General features: G+C 46.3%; 1 protein-coding gene across 1 annotated transcript in view; it reads right to left on the bottom strand.

The window, feature by feature from the left end:
* The window catches only part of LOC123032898 (claw keratin-like), a 65,416-nt gene extending 45,277 nt beyond the window's left edge, over positions 1-20,139 (bottom strand). Inside the window, exon 1 of the mRNA XM_044449076.1 lies at positions 19,994-20,139. Within this exon, the coding sequence (XP_044305011.1) occupies positions 19,994-20,139 (146 nt within the window). The remainder of the gene's footprint in view (positions 1-19,993) is intronic.
* Between the last annotated feature and the right edge of the window lie 770 nt (positions 20,140-20,909).

The following is a 20,909-nucleotide window of genomic DNA, read 5'->3' as shown; positions in this document are numbered from 1 at the left end:
AGGGTGAACACCACCCTTGGTTGCATAGCCAGAAGTGTGGCTTCTAGATCAAGAGAAGTATTACTACCACTCTACACGACTCTGGTGCGTCCGCAACTGGAGTATTGTGTTCAGTTTTGGGCCCCTCATTACAGAAAGGATATAGCCAGGTTGAAGTCAGTGCAGCATAGGGCCACAAGGTTGGTGGCCAGTTTGCACAGGATCCCGTATGAGGCGAGACTGAGGGAACTGGGTCTCTTCAGCCTGGAGAAGAGGAGACTCAGAGGGGATCTGTTGGTGACATACAGGTATGTGAGGGGATGTCACACGGAGGGGGGCAGAGACCTGTCCTCCCCTGCAGAGGAAGGCAGGACATGTCCCAACGGAGCAAAGCTCAGGGAGCCAAGGTTCCATTTGGATGCCCAGAAGCACTTCCTGACAGTCAGGACCCCGAGGGTGTGGAATGGGCTTCCACGGGAGGTCATTGAGGCCCCATCGGTGAGGGTGTTCAAGGATAGGCTGGACGTGCACATGGTGGGCATGTCGGGAGCAGAGCCAGCTGGTGCCGGAGGTCAAACTAGATGGCTCGGGAGGCCCCTTCTGACTCGCTCTGTTTCTATAATGCATCTGTTGCAGATCAGGAGTTTTGGAGTATGCTAGGGATGTAGGTGGAATCTACAATTGTTCAGGTGGATTTGGATTTCTATGAATCTGGTTTATGAGTTCCAAAGGGATCTTTAAAAAGTTTAGACTGATGCGCATTGGCAAAAACCTGCCCTTGCAAATACATGCATTTGTGAGAAGCAGATCTGCTTTCTCAATGAACAGGCAATGAAATGAAAGACGGTTGGCACAGATACACAATGGAGAAGTTTCTGTCTGAATTCCATGTTGGGAATTAATTCCCTGAGACTCATCAGAAAGGAACTGCAAAACTCCGGGTGACGTGCTAGCATGTGTTGTTGGTTCAGCCACCCCAAAATAGGGACATGGATTAGCAACAAAGCCTGACTAATCAGGACAACAGCAATGTGTCCACCAGGCTCCCGCGTTCCTTATTTCACAGCATATGTCGCAACCCAAGGGAATTCCCAAGGCTCACAGAGATGCGTATGGTTAGCACATGTTTGTTTCTTTGTTTCTCTTAATTGCACAGCAAACTGTTGAACAAAAATAACAGCAGAGCCCATTAAGTCTTGGGAAGAAGCCGCTGAGGTCCCTAGTAATAGTCTCTCAAACATATAAAGCGTTAATTACTGTTTGCAAAGAGTTTTGGAAGCCTACAAACTCTGCTGTGGACTGCCATCTCCTACCAAAACACAAGGAGATGTGCTCATTGGCTTATGGGGAGGGGGCACTGGAGGCACCCTCAGTCGCACCCCCCCCCCAAAACTTTCTGCTGGGCTCACTTATCTATTTATTTGTATGCGCATTTATAGGCTACCTTCCTAAGGCCTTCCTAAGCGGCTTACAATAACACTGGTCAACACAATGTGCTTCCATTTCAGGCTCTTGGTTGCTTTTGCCCCAAAGCTCATTCTGATCTGTTAATTTAATGGGCACTGCTGGGGATTCTGGGTGTGGTCCCCAGAAGGTGCACCTTTCCCCTCTGCATGGGGACATTTCCCACAGAGCTTCTGCTGTGAATGAGAGATGGATGGGGAGGGACCACCTGCGGAATGGCTGGACCACTGTGCAGTGACGGAGGTGCAAGGCATGTGTTCTTAATTAGAGTCCCTGTTCAGAATGGGAAATGTCAAGGTAATATTCAACCTTGCATGATTTTTGAGTGCTTTCTGAACATCTGTATCGCTCTCTGCCTATTTATTATCTCTATCTTTTTACTGGGACAGAAGGCAGATATAGCCAAACATATTCTACACAAGGCCAATGCTGGAACCCTCATGCTTCCCTGAGGAGAAGTCCCATCAGACTTAATGGGGCTTACTTTGAGCTGATGTGAACAGGACTGTCCTGTGCTTGACATGTTGTTCTGTGCCATCAATTCATCTCTGAATTATGGTGACTCTATGAGTGGAAGCCCTCCAAAAGTTCTGTCCATGACAGCCCCACCAGCTCTTCCAAGTTCAAGGCTGTGTCTTCCTTCATGGATTCAGTCCATCTCCTATTTGGTCTTCCTTTTCATCTTCTACCTTTGACTTTCCCTAACCCGATTGTCTTCTCCGGGGAGTCTTGCCTTCTCATGTCATCCACAAAGTCCAACTGCTTCTAGGGAAAGCTCTGGGTTGATTTGATCTAGGTTTGTCTGTCTGTATGTCCAGGGTATTTGCAAAGATCTCCTCCAGCATCATGTTACAAACACCATCCATTTTCTTCCTCTCAGTTCTCTTCACTGACCTGCTGTCACATCTATACATTGTGATTGGGAAGGCAATACCTGGGATGACCTTGACCTAAAACATCCATACACTTTATGGGTTTTTCCCCCTAGTTCTTTCACTGTTGCCCTTCCAAGTCTCAGTCTCCTTTGAATGTCTTGGGTGCAGTCCCCCGTCTAATTAATGACTGAGCCAAAGAATGTGAAATCTTTTGATTTCTTCAGCGACAGTAAAGTTCTGTAATTCTTGTATAGTTACGATTGACTGTCAAACTATTGAATGGATTGATGGCATGATTAAACCAATAGGCAGTTGGGTGTTGCAAGTGAAACAGCTGAAGGCTGGTGGCTTCAGTGTAAACAGAGCAGTTCATCCGACTTTGGATTTTACTCAGAACTTCTGAGCTCTCCATAGTGCTGAACCAGCACTGACTAACACCACATCTGCAAGAGGCAGCTAGTGTTTGCATCATAGAACAGGTGCTTGATGAGGCATCTTTATGGCTATTTTAAAACATGTTGCAATTATTTGGAGTGGAGGGGAGGGGAGGGGAGGGGAGGGGAGCGGAGAGCCATCATCCCAAGGGAAAGGGTTTTTCAGATCAAAGGTCTTCCAAGGAGGCTTTGCAAATAATTGTCAGCAACATACACATGTCAAGTCGTGCTGGGTGTTGTTTGTAATTTGTTCCCACAATCCCACATAGCCAAGTTTAATAATAGCCTCATTTGAAAGAAACAAGAAAGCCATAATTGCTTCTCAGTTCAAGCATGATTCATCAAAATGATGAATCACCAGAGAAATTGCAGCTATGTTTCCTCAGGATCCAACTGGAACAGTAAACATTCCTTTCCTCACTTACTTAACATGAGGGGCTCCCCTCTTTCCAGGGAACACAATTTGAATCCAGTACAATGAAACTCTTAAAATAGTCACATAAGCATAAGCTCCGGAGCATGCAGATTCCTGCGAGACTCTGCAAACCAGCACAATTCAAAACCAAAGGACAAATTCTCTTCCTTGGTTGCTTGTGGTTAACAACCCATAACTACTTGGTGCAATTGGGTCCAGGAACTCTAATGACCCACATTCCAACAGCAATCCATTGTTCAACACCCACACTCAGCCCTGGGTGAGAGCTATGTTGTCTGAACCCAGCCAGTGTGAAAGAAGGAGGACCATTCTCTCCATAATAAGTTATTTTACTCAGGAATTTAGGATCTAGACTGGGTCACACCTTGAGTGGCCCTTCTGAAATCTGTGGTAGCTTATTAACCCATAACAGACCTAAGCTGGCATCCTCTAAAAGCCTGTTTAGGCATTCCTGACCTGTGAGTAGCAACTATACTGAGAAAGGGAGTGTTCCCCTGTGAGTGTGGTCGTTTTCATTGCCTTCGACACATAAAGGATGACATGTGAAGAGGAGAGACACCTGTAGTGCCTTGAGTTCTCAAGGTTATCAGTCACACTGAGCAATCTGAGTTGTGTGAGGAGCTCTTCTCTCTGCTCATGGCAAAGCTGTCCTCCATGCCTGGAGGGTGATCCACGTGGCAACAGATGACAATGGAGCTAGTGGCAACTGGTCAAGAAAGAGTTGTGGCGGGGTTGTGGTAAACAGCTTGATGAAGATGTTGATCCAGTGTGTGGTGGCCGTTGAAAAGGCAAACTCCATGTAAGGTAACCTTAGGAACACTGGACTAGGGGGACCATTCGTCAGGTCCAGCATGGGTTTTCTTAGGTATGCTCTTAAGAACTCCTGGCTCATTCATGTTCCACCTATTCAGAGGTATGCTCTTGTTAAAATCAGGAGGTAGAATCCATAGAGCATGTCCTTCTGTAGGTTCTTTGGTGGAGTTGGGTGCAATTGGCCACTTACAGACCAATCTTGCAGGAAGGAAAGAAGAGACTTATCCCAGTGGTGTAAATGATGGCTAAATTTCCATCTGTGGTAGTGAGAACAATGGACCAACTCACAAGCACACTTCTCAATATTTGAAATGGGGGGCAGTGATTAATGTGTGATTACTGGAAAGCTATATAATTGTGTTTCTGTGATACTTTCGATCTGTTTGCTTTTTTCCAACAGAGCAAAGCTCAGGGAGCCAAGGTTCCATTTGGATGCCAGGAAGCACTTCCTGATGGTTAGGACCCCGAGGGTGTGGAATGGGCTTCCACGGGAGGTGGCTGAGGCCCCATCGGTGCGGGTGTTCAAGGATAGGCTGGACATGTGCATAGTGGGCATGTCGTGAGAGGAGCTGGCTGGAGCCGGGGGTCAGACTAGATGGCACGGGAGGCCTGACTCGCTCTGTTTCTATGTTTCTAACCAAGGTTCCATTTGGATGCCAGGAAGCACTTCCTGACAGTTAGGACCCCGAGGGTGTGGAATGGGCTTCGATGGGAGGTGGCTGGGGCCCCATTGGTGTGGGTCTTCAAAGATAGGCTGGACATGCACATGGTGGGCATGTCATAAGTGGAGCTGGCTGGAGCCAGGGGTCAGACTAGATGGCCTGGGAGGCCCCTTCTGACTCGCTCTGTTTCTATGTGTCTATGTTTCAGCTTCTATTGACTGCAGTAAATTAGACTGACTGACTGAATTTCTCATAATAATTTCCTGCGGTCTTTGCTTCCCCACTCCAGCATTTCCTCTCCTTGTTTTCTCAAAACTGTAATTTGGATAATGATCCCCTCTGGATATATAACTTCATTTGTGCATGTTGCTGCACAATGGATATAAAGACAGGATTGGTACAACATTTTTTATTTGAATAACAAGGAAAAATCAGCAGAACAGGTGATACAAATTTGAGTTAATTGGAAGCTGCTTAAAAACAAAAATTAAGGGAAAACATCAAGGTAGTTTATCGGCATGTCAGAGAAATCTGTCACAGACTCTAATGAGCTTAAGCTTCTGAGAATCAAATTCATGGATTGTGTACGAGACTAATTTTTCCTAAGTTAGGCCAAGTTCATGGGGTGCAAAACTTTTTAAAAAACGTTTCATTATTTTAGGCAAATTTCATAATAGAATTCCAAAAATAAAACACACAGAGAGATCCCAAACAAAAATGTGTCTTTCTCCCATAGGCAAAAACCTTAAAACATGAAAATGTCCATTTTGGGGGTATTTGTGCATTTTCAGGAGAGTAAACTGGCAGGACTGTGGATGCAAGCACATTTGTTCAAAATCCAATTACCTTAAAGAGTAGCGAATGGGAGGTGGTGGCCGGATCATCCATGAAACTTACACAGAATGGAGTTGAATGCATTGTTACACACCCAGAATCCAGAACTTCGCAAGAAGATCCATCAACGGTTCACAATATTACCCAAACTGAAGAGGGCACACAGAGGTGATCCCCCAGGGATGGATGATTCTCTGACCATGATAGAAAACCACGCCCTGCCCACGTTCTCAGTTTCATATGGATGTATTTCAAATGGATGATACAATCTGGGTGGGTACGTCCATCTCCATTCCATGTGCTGGTGGATTCTCCGCAAGTCACACTCCTCACTTTCTGCCTCCTAGTTTAACTAGGAACATCTCCAGAGCAGTTCAGATAATGGAACCCTGTAAAGTGCTTTCAGATGTGTCACACTGTCCACATTACTATTTGTGTGGGTAGTATGCCCTGCACAAACTGGCACCATCTGGGTATTTCAGATGTCAACTCCCATTGATTGGTCCTGGCCACTTCAGCTGATGGTCAGGAATCCTAGGAGTTGTCATCCAAAATACCTGGAGGTTGGAGAATGCTGGGACCATGCCATTACATGGTTCAGTCACTAGATGGCGCTAAAGTACACTCTATCTGGGTGGATCACGTGCCTAGCTAAAATAGAGCAAAGGCGCAATCTAGGTGAGAAGGTTGTTTTGATGGCACCGAGGTTTTTTCCCCATATGCTGTTTCATTGAGGGTATTTATTAGTCATAGCCAAATGTTGTTCTGTGAAACTTGAAGCTCCACACATGGGATACCTTCACAATCTCTCATCCACACATTGGCCAATCCTGGACATGCTTCAGGAACATTTTTGATAGAGATGGGGGACTGTTCAACTTCCCCATAGCTTGCACTGGTTTTCTCCAAGAGATATTTCTAAATGACAGCTGAATTCATTCTCCCACGCAGCCCAGACTCTCCTCTGTCAACCCTACTTCCCAAGCTCCCTGGACACAAAGAGAAGAAAACCTCTTTTTTGAATGTGATACATGCGCACCTCTCATCCAGGACAAACGTTCCTTTTCCTCGCAATTCATAATCAATCATAATGAAATATGAGCATTTCCTCTTTATTCACAAAGCTTGTTGAACATGTTCCAGCCAAAGCACCGAGAATGAGGCAGGAACAAGAGAAGCTGAAAGATGTTTCCATCCCAGATTGGTGATGCAGATCACAGAAAAGACGCAAAGCAACCAAAATTGCAGAGACTCCTCTTGCAGAAAAATAAAATAACATGAAATCCAAAATAAAAGCATTGCAGGATTCCCAAAATATTGATTTAGGTTGGTGTGTACGTGTGCTGGGGTGGGGAGGAGACCAGGTAATTCAGAGCCCTGGAATCCAAGAAGGCATCTACCAGGAGCCTCCTTATTATCTATATTACTCAGATCTTTCATGCAGGTTGGTACGCTTAAGGGCAGAAAAACATTGAAAGTCCTGCAGGATCAGAGCAAAGGACCATATAATCCAGCACCTTGCACAGAGGATGCCAAGCCAGCTGCCCACAGGATCCCTCCAGCGGAATGGGTGCCAGATGCCCTCATACCCAAGCTCCTTAGCAACCGGCAAATGGCATGCCACTTCTGCTGAAGGCAGTAGCTCGTAGCTCAGAAGGCTAGTAGCCACCGATAGCCCCCGAGACTGGGATCGTTTTCCAGTTTCTGCAGATGCCCCCTCTGAAGGCCACACTGCAGCTTCAGCAAATGCAGCAGATCCTCCCTCAGTGACCACCAGATCACCAACTTCCACAGCCACCCAGGCAACCGCGTGAAGCTGTTCCCCCGCACAGCACAAGCTTCAGAGACACAAGGCGTGTCCTTGCCCCGGCCGGCTACCTAGTGGTGGCAGTGGTGAGGGGTTCCCGAAGTCATGTTCATGATGGAAGATGAGTTGAAATGCAAAAGTCAAGAAATAGCTTCAGTGAAGGGACGCTACTTCTTATGCCATCAGCTTTGCTGGGAGCAACATGAGACACCAATTGTCCAGCGAGGACAACCAGTTGGGTGGGAAGGGTGGTGACTGAGGGGGAAAGAGTTGTGGAACTAGCCTCCTCTTTGGATATTTGTGGGGCACACCCCTTCTCTTCTCTCCACTGAGGGAGGCCGTCTCCTCCACCTCCAAAATCCCTACAAACAATGCTAAAATATAGCAGTGTTGCAAAGGGAATTCTGGGGGAATCAGATGCTCCTCCACTCATGGACTCTTCCCACCCAGGTCCTCTTCCATCACCTTTGGCCAATCCGCTGTCTGTCTGTGGGTGAACCTTGCTAGGGCCGTTCCTCTGCCTTTGTGACTAGCCTCAGGGCCACCGCTTCCCACCCCAGCCTTGCTGGCCCAGTTGCAGAGCTGCCTTGCCTGAGCCAGAAGAACGTTTGCCTGAGGTCTACTTGGGAGGGACTTACAAGCTACTTGGGAGGAGGAATCCCAGCTGTAGCCACTGAAGGAGCAGTCCCAGCTGCAGCTGGCCAGTCAGGCATTGGCTCTATATAAGTCCTCAGTCTTGCGGGTAGTAGGTTGCTGCTTGGTTGTCAGGCTAGAGCTGAATTGTGGGTAAGGGGTTTGGTTTCTTCCCTTTCTATTTCATAGAAGAGTAGTCTAGATTTGCACTCTCAAACATGTGAGTTTGTGTATGTGTGTGTGAGAGAGAAATAGATTCAGTTCTCCTTTGACATAGGCTCTTTACTGAATATTGCAAAGCAGTACTTGAAGAAAATATGCATCACAGTCTGTATATTGTTGTAGGGTTCAAAAACACACTGTCAGGAATTCTAGGGCCCTGTATTAGAGAGGTTAGTTTGGTGGAAGGCATGTGAATTTGATTGCTAGTATGCATGAGGCCAATTTGTGTACACACATGCATGCAGTGGGAGAAAAGCATCCCCAAGATGTAGCAATTAGAATGCATTTTATGATACAGTCATAAAATGAAATCTCAGGGTTACAGATGAAAGAAACTTGAGGAGCACATCTTGCTTCTGATTTCCTGTTTGGTTTCTGCAAACTTCTTTATGGAAACTTTCTGGCTTGACTGAGTCAGCTGCACTCTATGGAGGGCAATTGTAGAAATTTGGAAAGTGTTGTATGCTCTCCCGTTCAGTTGCTGCTCAATGTGCTGTCTGTCCAGAGAAAGCAGAGTTCAGCTCATACATGAATCATACTCTGAGCGCCAGGGTGATGCAGTGAAAGTCCAGGCAATCTTAAATATTGCTCATTTAGCCATCCTTGCCCCAGCGTTTCAAGCAGGATTTTCTCCAGCTCTACCTCAATTTTTTTTGTTTTATTTATTTCTATCCCACTTTTTTCTTACCAACTCAATGTGGTTTGCATCCTCCTCCTCCTCCTGCTCTCAATCTTGTCACCACAAGAACTCTGTAAGGTAGGCTGAGCTGAGACACTGCAATTAGCCTAAAGTTACCCAGCTGGCTTCAAGGCTGAGTGGGGACTAAAACTCATATCACCTGAGGCCTGGTTCTCTGCTCTTAACCACTAGGCCCCACTGCTGGGAATCAAACCTGTGACTTTCCATATGCAAAGTCAAGGCTCTGGAGCCAGGGGTCAGACTAGATGGCCGGGGAGACCCCTCCTGACTTGCTCTGTTTCTATGTTAAGCTGCCCCTTCTCAGCGGGAAATGGGAATGGGAAACTAACCATGATAGGCAGATTTTCAACCCCTCCATCAAGCTGCTTGCCCCATAGACATAATCAAAACATGTTGGCCTGGTACCAAATTTGGGCCAAATGTTGCTTTAGAAACTAATCATGGAGCTTGTTCTGACTCATCCATCTCCAAGGATGAGAGGAGGAGTTCAATGGAAGAGAGAAATCTGGACTCTCCTTAGTGCCAAACACTTTTTATATGCTTGGAGCATCATTTGGGATTCTAAGACAAACCCTGGACTCACAACAAAACATGCCCTGATGCACTATAATTTCCCTTTGGTTGTTTGCAGTCATTATCCTATCTCTGTTACTGCTTCATAAAAATATTTATTGTGTCCACCCATCTTTCCCTTAGAGCACCACCGGGTGGATCCCAGACCCAAGAAATGGGAAGATCAAGGGATAAACTTTGTCTCTTCCTTTGTCCACAAAAGTCTTGACAGCAAAGGAAAAACCCTACAGAAGAGTAAGGATGTTTGCTTATGCACATCTTCAGTCAAGCAGATGCATGAATCATCTTATTCCTGCCTTAAATAAATTCCTCTGGGGAAGCAGGAAAGCAATGGAAGAAATTTCTGTGAGGGAATGGAGAGGTCTCAGTGGAGGCAGAAAGGCAGTCATTAGGCATGCCGGAATCAACAAAACTCAGATTTTCTGAATTGTACCTTGCTCATAGCAATTCAAAGCTGTATCAGGTTCAGCCTAGGGGTTGGGTTTTTTCCCTTTGAAAAGCTATGTATTTTCCCCTGCATATTTTTCAAAACGTTTGTCAATCACATCTTTGAAATGCATTCTTCCCCAGTGGATTCTTTGTGTGTGTATTTCAGAAGAGGCATCTAACTATGGGAAATATGAACTTGGTTAGCCTCAGACACATGAATACTGTTAAATGCTTTTTCTTCTGCTTTTTGTTTTGCTTTTTGGGGAAGAGGGGTGGGGGGAGTCTATGAATTCCGCTGCAAGCTCAGAAATGTATGAACTTTTGACCGCAGATGGTGTCCAGGTCCATGCTGAGTCCAGCAAGCACAAAAAAGACCTGAAACAAATTTTTCTCATTGGTTTGTCCATTTGTTCAGCTTTGCTGGGGGATGATCCAGTACAGATCTTTGGGGGTCTTGTTGCTCCATGAATCTTCTCATTTGACCACTGTCCTGGCCCAATTACTACCCCGTGTTACATTTGTAGAATATTTATTCGTTCTTTAATATTCTATACTTGCTGGGAGCGGTGGACCTTTTCTTCTAAGCATGAATAGGGGGAGCCCCAGCCTTCCACCCTTTCTTTGAACCACAGTGTGCCTTTCCCAGCACTGCAGCTTCCACGCACAGCTCTTGCATCGCACACTTGGCTCTTGGCTGCTGAAATTCTCACCACAGTAAATCCAGGGCAAGAAACTGCAAACTTGATTACAAGAGGGGGGAAAGTCTCTTAACAGCTTGTGGTGGATGCTGCTCTTGCTTCCCAAGCATGTTTCTTTTTGTAGTGAAAGGTAATTTCACAAGACAGCCACATCTAAAGAGTTAATTATAGATGGTACTATGCTTCTTATGAGGAACTCTACTCATCTCCCCCATGAGTGTTACAATTCCCTTTTTATAGACAGATAAATATATGTATATCCACAGAATAGCTGACATCCAAAGGCTTGTGTTGAGCATCTCCAAAGGTATGGCCATGTCTGCATTTGTGGCTTTTGAATGCATCATCAGCATCATAATCACCAGCATGGATGGCATATCTGGAACTGCCTTGCTGTGCTTATGAAAAGGTGCTTACTAGATTGGGAACAGGTGAGCGTATAAAGCTGAAACGCTTGCAGTGCTCCCAAGTCTGCCCCGTTGCTTATTTCTCCTCGTGTGTGTCTCCAAATGTAAGCATTTCCCCCCCTCCCTGATCACATCTTGGGTCAGAAAAAAATGCATATTTTAAAGTGAATATTTCCCCAATAGAAAGTACATTTTAAAAATGCGTATTTTCCCTGGTTGAGTGGGGAGGTGCCTTTCACCTATCATAGATTAAAGCATGGAAATGCAGATGGAGGGGGTGAGGTGTTCAGAAGCACATTTTGAGAAGCATCCATTTATAAAAGTGTGCCATTCCGAAAGTAGCTCAAAAAAGCACGGACATCTTTCAGAATTGTGTTCTGGCTCGCATTTGGGGTTGTGAATCGGATATTTTCACAAAGTTTCTGAGCAAACAACTTTCTCATACACTGTTGTGGTGGAACAGATATCAATTTGGAGCAAGTAGACCTGAGCAAGATCCCTCCTGAGATCTTGTACAATGGGACAGCATATAAAAGCTTTTAATAAATAGATAAAAGTAGACGGTTGATCCGTATCTAATGGCTGACTTGCTGTAGCTCAGCGAGGATTTCTTACATACCTATCGCTGAACAAGAATTGGACCTTCCCTCTCACATGGACTGTCAAAATCAAGCTTTGTTTTTGGCAGGGCAAGAAATGAGCAGGTCCAGGTGTACATTTCAGCTTAGATGGAATCCTTGACAGAAACCTCTGGCTCAGCCAGGGCCTTTTCAAGCAGTTCTTTTGCACCAAGGTCTGGCTGGTGCTTTCTTCTGAAAAGCAAATAAGGTCCATCTCCAGCAACGTTGAACTTCTGTTTCCAGAAGTCAGCATGGTCAATGGTCAGGAATGCTGGGGATTGGTGGAGTCTCAAATAGCTTACGGATCTTCTTCATCTCAAGGCTTGGTTCCAGGCAGGAGGGGAGAAGGCAATCTGCCCCCCAAGCCAGTTTAATCTGGGCCAGCATCCTCTTTGCCACAGCAACCCAATTGGGGCATTGAGAAAATGGAAAGTGAAGCTCACCTTAGTTGCTGCCATGGCCACTTAGCAGTCGAAAGAAGCAAGAACTAAACAGCCAAGAAGCAGAGGAGACACGATCGTCACTGACGCAGTTGATTCCCAGCCGTCCCTGGTCCCACGAAGCTGTTGGAATTTGTTCCCTGGAAGAAATATTATGAGAATTTTGCATGCGACTCCCCCCACACTCCAGATTCTCTGCCAAACCTTGTTTACTTGTTTCAAAAGTGAGGGAGAGGGAGTTATTGTGCATGGGGGGGGGGGAGCAAAGGCCATCTAAAAATTCTCCGAAGCGAGGATGAGCAAAACCTAATGAGCACAAACAAGCATTGATGTGGCAAGAACAGGCTATTCTAGGCGTGGAGCCTACAACAACCTTGCACCTATAATTAAGGTGAAAGTTGCAAGCGGAGAATGTTTTATACCCACACAGCTGACGACTAGAAGAGTATAAAAGAATCTCCACGTCAAGACACTTCCAAACACCTTTCCTTGGCTCTCATCTGAGGTTTTATATTCTCAGGAACATTTGGGTAAGTCCGGTGTGATCTGATCATTTCAAATGAAAAGGGGAGGAAATAATACTCAGGGAATACTGTTTGGTAACTTCTTGGAGCTTTATGTATACATTTCTGCATGACCATCTCACAAATAATCCCAAATTTCTTGGTGAGCTATGTGAGGTGCTGGTAGGGAGCCTGCTATGAAAAGAAGGGTGCTTGTCCTTCTTCTTTTGCAGAAATGTAGGTGGAATGCTGAACAATTGCTTCTTCCGGCATCCGATCAGAGCCATGTGCTTTTTTGCATTGTTCTGCTATCCATGGGTGCCTTTCCTTCTCAAAGGGATGAATGAACGAGATACTGTGATCCCCATTGCGTTAGTTCTCCAGAATGTGGTGGGGGGAGGCAAGAGCAGGATGTGGTTTCAGTCCCATGACCCTCCAACCCACTCATTCTTTAATATTTATGTATGTATGGAAAGAGCCTGGGAATTTAACTAGGATCTGGTCAGTGCTGAGAGAGTGGGAGTCACCTTTTTTCGGCTGTGCTATTTTGATTTAAATCATTCTGGCCCCTACATCTGTTGTCCGTGCTGGGTAAAATTTAAAAGATCTATATGGTTCTCAGAATAACAAAATGTGCACCTCCAGAGGATTATGCAAAGAGATGAACTAGAAGGCAGTAAGCCTTCTATTTCTGCACTTCTGAAAGTTAGGACAGCCACCTCCTTTTTCAAATGTGCAGAGTTAATATGGAAAACTGTGCATGAAACCTTATCTTTCATGCATTCTTTTTAAATAAACTGATGGCCACCTCTTGCAGAAATGAGAAGGAATGAGTTGATTGCTGGAAATCTGAGAAATTGGGTGAAACTGATTTTTAGAAATGTGTTCCAATTTTTCATGTTCCCAAATTTGAGGATGTTTCTTGTTAATTTTTCATGAAATCCCATACACAGCTTTCACTGAAAAAAATTCAAATAGCAAATGTAGGAAAGAGCACTTTGAAAAGGTCACTGAGTTCAGTGAGGGACAGTCTGGAATTATGAAATTAAGCCTGCATGAAAATGTGGTGAGTTAAGTTGTCCACCTTCCATGTACCGAGTCCGTGCATCCCTGCTTTTCAAATTAGCAGCTGGATTTGCAAAGGCATGCCAGCCACATCATTTGACAAGCTGTGGGGCAGAAGAGAACAGGAATGCTGTGTGATCATAGGAATTCGGTGTGAGGAACAGCATTTTCTGTTTTCTGCCTATAGTGTTAGAGATAACAAACAGCTTTCTAGGAATCGAGGGGAGGAGAATAATATTGCATTGGTGCCTTGGGGTTGGGACTTCCTGGAAACACCTGGTTGGATGTTACTGAGACTGTCCAAGCAGATAGGGTGTGGCAGACTTCAGGGCTGATCCAGAAAGGTTCTTAGACCATCTGTCCCCAACTTGAGGTCCTCCAGATGTTTTGGACTTGGGCGGCTCCCATCAGTCCCAATCAGCATTGTCAATGGTTCGGAATGCTGGGAAGAGGAATCCAAAATATCTGGAAAACACCTCTTGGGAGAGCTGTCTTTTCTTTCTGTACAACAACATCGGGGCAGAGGAACCGAAACATTTACAAGTTCATGCAATCTTGCATGATGAAGAAGGGAAGGAACAAAAGAACCTAAGCTCAGTTTATCTCATCCTGTCTGTCCATTGACCCTTGTCAGACAGAGATAAGGAGACTTCCCACATTTTACTTGCTTTTCATGTTTTTATGTTAACTCTGCCTTGATTTCAGGCAAATCTTGGCGACTGAACAATGACCAACTACAGCACCCATGGCCTCTCATCATCACGTCCCAGTGACCAACCCGGCCATGAACCATCAGGTCCCTCTTACGGAAGCTCTTTCGGCCCGATGAACTCCCGCCCCAGATACTGTGAGCCGTACAACTACGGACCTAACGGAGGCTTCATTGGCTACGGAAACTATGGAAGCTTTGGGGGCCGCGGGGGCTCTGGCGGGTTGGTTTGCTACAGTGGTTATGGTGGTCCTGGTGCATATGGAGGATGCGGTGGCCGTGGAGGTTACGGCAGCTGGGGCAACCCTGGCTTCCCCTCCTCCTCCCCCTCCCCCTCCCCCTCCTCCAGGTGGGGCTCTGGCTGGGGAAACTGATCTCTCCTGGGGGGGAGGGTTGGCGCACTGGAAGGGAAAGCGAGCGCAAATCTATCCATTTCCAGATGCCTTTTTACTGGAGAAAATTTATAAGTAATGTTCAGGGTTGCAAAGCCCTCTTTGGAACACCTCCCATCACCATGTGCTTTGCTTTGCTTTGTAAACAAGAAACAAGTTGCTGGTTTTATGGTCTTGTACATGAATGCATTTGCAGAGCAATAAAGGTGTCCATGAAACCCATGTGCCACAGTGCTTCTTTGAACAGGTCTTAGCCTAAGGATGGAAAACTCCCTCACATTCTACACTTCTTAAACCGCACAAAGATGAAAAAAAGTGCACATTTTGGCCAAGGCATATCACCCACCAACTGAAATAGTATTTTCATCCATCTCTACTGACCCTAATTCCATAGATGCAGCTGTCTCCAGCAAGGAGGGTGCCATGTGCTTTTCGTCTGATGCAGTTGTTAAAGCTATGAAGAAGTCACGAGGGGGTGGGGAGACGTGGCAGCGCTAATTCGGCACCGCAAACACGGCTGTACATGCGAAGGTTCAAAATCAAGCTTTTATCAGCTCTGTACTCAAAGCCCCAGGATGCTAAGGAAGAAGATGTCAGCTTCAATTTTTCCCACATTCACTTTAACAAGGAGCCCTTCCAGTTCGTTCCACCCGAATATGAATAGAGATGTGAGCAGTGGCAACTCCTTATCCAAGAGCTTGGAAAACAAAGTTTTCGACCATCTCCATCTCGGCTCAGTCCTTAGGGGACTAAGGACGCCCCCCCCCCCTCCTCCTCCTGCCTGGAATTTCTGCCCAGAAGATCTGCAGCCTCTGTGGCTTCTGCAGTTTGCCCCCCATTATCCCTAAATGTGCCTTGATCATGTGGTTTGGTGCCTTGTTCCTCACCCCAGTCTAGGGATGCAGGAAGTTGTCCCATACTGAGGCAAACTCCATGTGGCCCAGTGTTGCCAGCACTGCTTGACAGCAACCGCTGTACAAGATTCCAGGCAGGGATAGTTCAGTCCTACCTGGAACTGCCATGGATTGAAGGCGAGACCTCCTGCACTAAGCCACAGTCCCCTTGCCTTTTCTGCCCGTCTGACTGCACCAGGTCACACTCCAGTTCAGCACGGCAGCATGTAAAAGGGTACAAGGCCAGACTCTTGAAAGCTAAGTTTCGAAGTCTGGATGAAGAAATCTCTCAACCTATGAGTGTTCGTGTGTACACACACATCTACTGTGTGTCAGTTCTGATTTCATATCTCTGGAGAAATGAGGTAGAACAAGGTTTAGCAAGGTCCTAGTCCAAGCCAACTAGAAGGCTTCCAGTCGGGAAAGCCCATGCCAGTTTTGCTTAAATTTTCTGCCCTTGAGCTGCACTGGATGGCCCTGGTCCTGGCATTATGGGAAAGGAAGCAGCCTTCTCACATTTCCCCAAACCAGCTTCATTTTATGTATCCCTCCCTAACTCAACTTATTTATCTTTTGATTTATATCCTGCCTTTTTCCTACCAAGGGCTCAAAGCAGCTGACATCATTCTCCTCCTCCATCTTGTCCCCACAGCAACAACCCTGTGAGGTAGGTTGGGCTGAGCGTCTGTGACAGGCCCAGTCACCCCATTGGCTCCATGTGTCTCACATTGTATTGTGTCTCACATTGCAGTATGGAGTCTTCTCACTCCCTGCCTGCCTTTCCACACCTACAGGACCTCAGTGCATGTTCCATCATGCTGCTGAAACATTGCCACTTCTATCCATGCATGCTTACAAATGTGTGTATTGAACAACGTGCAGGATTTGGGGGAATCAATTTTCAAAGGGAGCAGCAGGAAAGCTTCAGTAAAAAGTCAGAATTTTTAGAAAAAGTTTTGCCAACCTGCTTCCCATTCGTGTAGGTCAGGGGTCGGCAACCTTTAACACTCAGGGAGCCATTTGGACCCATTTCCCGCACAAAAAGAAACACTGGGAGCTGCAAAACCCTTTGGACATCTAAAACGAAGATAACAATGCATATCTCATTTTTTACCTTAATGCTATGTATATCTTCAGTATGATTTAGCTGCAGCTCTTGCTCAGTCACTAAAAACTGTTATTTTTAATCTTACATTATAAACTAGTAGGACTCCTTTCATATGTTTTGAATAGGAGAACAGCTTCCTGAAGAGTCAAAGTCAGTCCCATAGGGATCCATGCATTAAACAGCAAACCCCATAAGTTCGTCAGCAGTAAAAGCAAATGAATCTACCCAAGTATCATTAAACGTTTGGTTTTCTTCAGAAACTTTTCTTCAATTTATCCAAGTGCTGTGCCTGCAGCGGCCGTGGATCGGCGGCTGCTGTGACGCGAGAGACGGAGTCACAGCAGAAGCATTCAAGAGCCACATGTGGCTCCAGAGCCACGGGTTGCCGACCCCTGGTGTAGGTGATACTTCTCTCCTCAGCCTCAATCTTTGCCCGTTTCAGTAAGGGAGACCCTTCCGAGCACTGATTCATCCACCTTTGCCAAACAGCTGCAGCTACAGGAAAGGCTTCCTACACCTAAAAGATGCCCAGTTGTGGAAGGTGTGGGGTGGCTCAGGAAGTGGAAGGGTTTCTTTGCTGGAGGTGTTTAAGGAAAAGCTGGAAAAGCGCTTGGTGAATTTGCAGGAATCCCCCACTGAAAAGCATATTGGACCGCAGGATCTCCAAGTCCCTCCCAGCTCTATGCTTTTCACCCTTGTAAGGCCGATGGAAGCCATGCTTGATTTCCCCAAGACCCCATTTTGCAAGGATTCAAGGATATGGCAGGCAGCAGAGCCCAGAGTTTCAACTTCCCACAATAAGCTCTGTGTTTTGCCAATGGGATGGCAGAGGTGTGTATACGTGTCCCACATTTTTGCCAGCATCCTTGCCAGAGACAGCAGACCATGCAAGACAGTCTTGTGCGCTTGCTCTTCCAGCCAGAGGCTCTTCTCTCCTCTACCATGAACATCCGCCTGCAGGGTGTTACTCAGCACAGCAAATGGGTGGCAGCTGCTCTTCTGGTTCGGTTTGCCAGGGATGGGATAATTGTGCAATTTGGACCCACACCCTCAGGGTGTTGTTGTTCTTACGGGTGTCAAGATGAAGTGGGAGAGACAAAACACCAACAGGAAGGCAGATTCATCTGGTTTGAAAGGGGTGGGGAAAACAAGGAACATGCAGTCAATTTTATCTTGGTTGAGTCATCGAGAGAAGCACACATCTAGCTTCAGGACATAGCTTTTGCCTGGGATTTTACTGTGTTGTGTCAGCAGAGGTAAAGCAAATTGCTGAAATGTGCCTGCCTCAGGGGTAGCATTCAGATCTCAAGAAGATCATACTGAAGTGTTATCTCATCCAATCAAGGGATGGATGGATCTCTTGATTTTAGTTTCTTTTTCTATCTTATCTTTTCTAACCACGGATGTGCTACTTCTCAAATTTTCTGAGTTTGTCCACAACATGGACAACATTTTCTGAGAGCCAGTGTGGCGTAGTGTTTAAGAGCATGGGACTGGGACTCAGACGATCTGGGTTCTAGTCCCCACTCAGCCATGAAGCCCCCTGGGTGACTTTGGGCCAGTCACAGACTCTCGTCCCAACCTACCTGACAGGGTTGTTGTTGTGGGGATAAGATGGAGGAGGAGAATGATGTAAGCTGCCTTGAGCCCTTTGTAGGAAAAAGGCAGGATATAAATCGAAAAATAAATAAATAAAAATAAATGAACAAACTTTGAGGAAGTTTTTTATAAAGGTTGCATGAGCATGCATCAGATACTGAAGATGAAACTCAAATTCTTTGGCCCCCTAATGAGGAGGAAGAACTCCCTGGAGAAGACCCTGATGCTGGGAACGATTGACGGCAAAAGAAGAAGGGGGCGGCAGAGGATGAGGTGGCTGGATGGGGTCACTGAAGCAGTTGGTGTGAGCTTAGACTCCGGGGATGGTGGAGGACAGGAAGGCCTGGAGGTCAGTCCTAGAGGAGATCAACCCTGGCTGCTCCTTAGAAGGCCAGATGCTGAAGATGAAGCTCAAATACTTTGGCCACCTAATGAGAAGGAAGGACTCCCTGGAGAAGAGCCTAATGCTGGGAAGAGTAGATGGCAAAAGGAGGAGGGGACAGCAGAGGATGAGGTGGCTGGATGGGGTCACTGAAGCAGTTGGTGTGAGCTTAGGTGGACTCCGGGGGATGGTGGAGGACAGGAAGGCCTGGAGGAAGGTTGTCCATGGGGTCGCGATGGGTTGGACACGACTTTGCAACTAACAACAACCAATGAACATGCATAGCCATGTGCATAGCCATATTTCTCCAAATACGAACATTTCGTACATATTTTGGCCTGACTCCCTTTGCTCACCAAGTCCGCCCAGTAGTGATCCCCATCATCCTCTCCCAACTTGCCAACAGCTGCACCATTTGGAGGGCCACTCAATCAGTTCTTGAGAACATGTAGCAGAACAGTCACGGCATCAGGTGCCCATGTGAAGGAAAGACATAATCTTGTCTCTTGGTAAACGCTGTGATGCCGTTCCACATGCAGAGTGGTGCTAAAGAAGGAAGACTTCAAGCTGAGGGCTTGAAACCGAGTGGAAGAAGATGCGTCCATCACATGGAATGAATATGGGGAGGGGAGGGTGCATGTGCTTCCAACTCTACTGTTCCCTGATTCTATGGACATTTTGAAGTTTCCTGAGGTGCATCATTGGTCAGAGGCTTTGCTTCAGATATTTTTTAAAAACTAAAAACAGTCCATTCAATCCAATTGGTGATGCTTTCCGGGACAATATTGAGGTATCAATATTTTCTGTGCAATGCTTGTTATCACCATCAATTCAAAACCAGGAGTCTTTTTTTCTGAATGCAGAAGAAGCTTTATTGAGATGGGGAAGGGAAACAGGGAATGTACATTTGTAATGAAACATTGATACAGAACAAAACCAAGGAAACAGCTTTGCAAGGCTTCTGGCCCCTTACCCAATAGATCGCAAACACAGTTTTGTCCTCATTTATGTGGTCAACCTCTTGGCTAGGATGGGTAGGAAATTCTTCCTTTTGCTACTTTGCTTGAAGAATATCAAAATGATGCCATGAAACTGAGAGCCAAGTCCACTGTGTGCTGGGGCTAAGCTTAGCAATGTCAGAGGACAAAAAAACAAAATGAGGAGAAATAGTATGAAACAGAAAGGCGAGGCTGGAATGTCAAACCCTGAGCTTCACAAGCACGTCTTTGGCTGTGATGCTGGGGGCTCAGCATTCCCGATTGCGGGCTCAGCTGTGGTCCAGGGTGAATCCTTCCATTACCAGGCAGCTTTCTCACAGCATGCTGTGATCAACACCATCCGCGGCCTCCACAGCCTCCAAAGCCACCAAAGCCACCACAGCCACCCCATCCCCATCCTCCATAGCCGCCACGTCCACCCCAGCCACCATAGCCTCCTCCACAACCGTAGCCACAGGGGGCATCGACGGACACGGCGCATGCGTCGTTATTGGAGGCGCTCATGATGGGTCCCGGGATGGTGATGCAGAAGGGAGGTGACCGGATCCACACGTGGTGTGGGGGGCACTGGGAGTCGCAGGTGAAGCCACAGGGGCCACAGGGTCCGCAGCCGAAAGTCATCTTTCAGAGTAGGGTCTGAAAAAGAGCAAATCCAGAATCAACATCAGACAAATGCATCTGATATCACAGGGACAAAAGCACCCATGGGGAAATTTGAGGGGGGGTTCCAGAACCATTTTGACTCCCACCCAGAAATCCCCCATAGAGGAAATTACTATTAATTGACACATTAAAACTATGAACAGGAGATGGCGTGATAATTTGATTATTCGTAACCAACAGCCGAAGGTGAGTGATGTATTGGCTACATGCAGGTATCACCATTCCAAGAGAGCAGCTATAGCACTAAGAAGTCCAACAATATGGCTTTGGCATCTGAATTCTCCATGTTGTGACTTTAGTATAGTGTTTGCTAAGAACAACAGACACTTCCAAGTTTGCAGGAGGAGAACGTCTCCCATTTGTCTCAGATTTCACTTCATACCAAATAGGAAGTGAAACCAGGGAGAGAACAGACAAGGTGCCTGACTTATTGGCTCAAGTCTGCTGCCTGTTTCACGGTGGTGATGTGCCCCCACTTCCCCTGCTATGGTTTCAGCATGGGTGCAAAGGATACCCTCACCAAGAAAAGCTCCTTCAGATGTTGCCCTGGACTCCTTTCAGTGTCCATCAT

Source organism: Varanus komodoensis, unplaced genomic scaffold (genome assembly GCF_004798865.1).
Source record: "Varanus komodoensis strain SLA01 unplaced genomic scaffold, ASM479886v1 scaffold57, whole genome shotgun sequence".
Lineage (NCBI taxonomy): Eukaryota > Metazoa > Chordata > Lepidosauria > Squamata > Varanidae > Varanus > Varanus komodoensis.
This window is presented reverse-complemented; position numbering and strand designations above follow the sequence as displayed.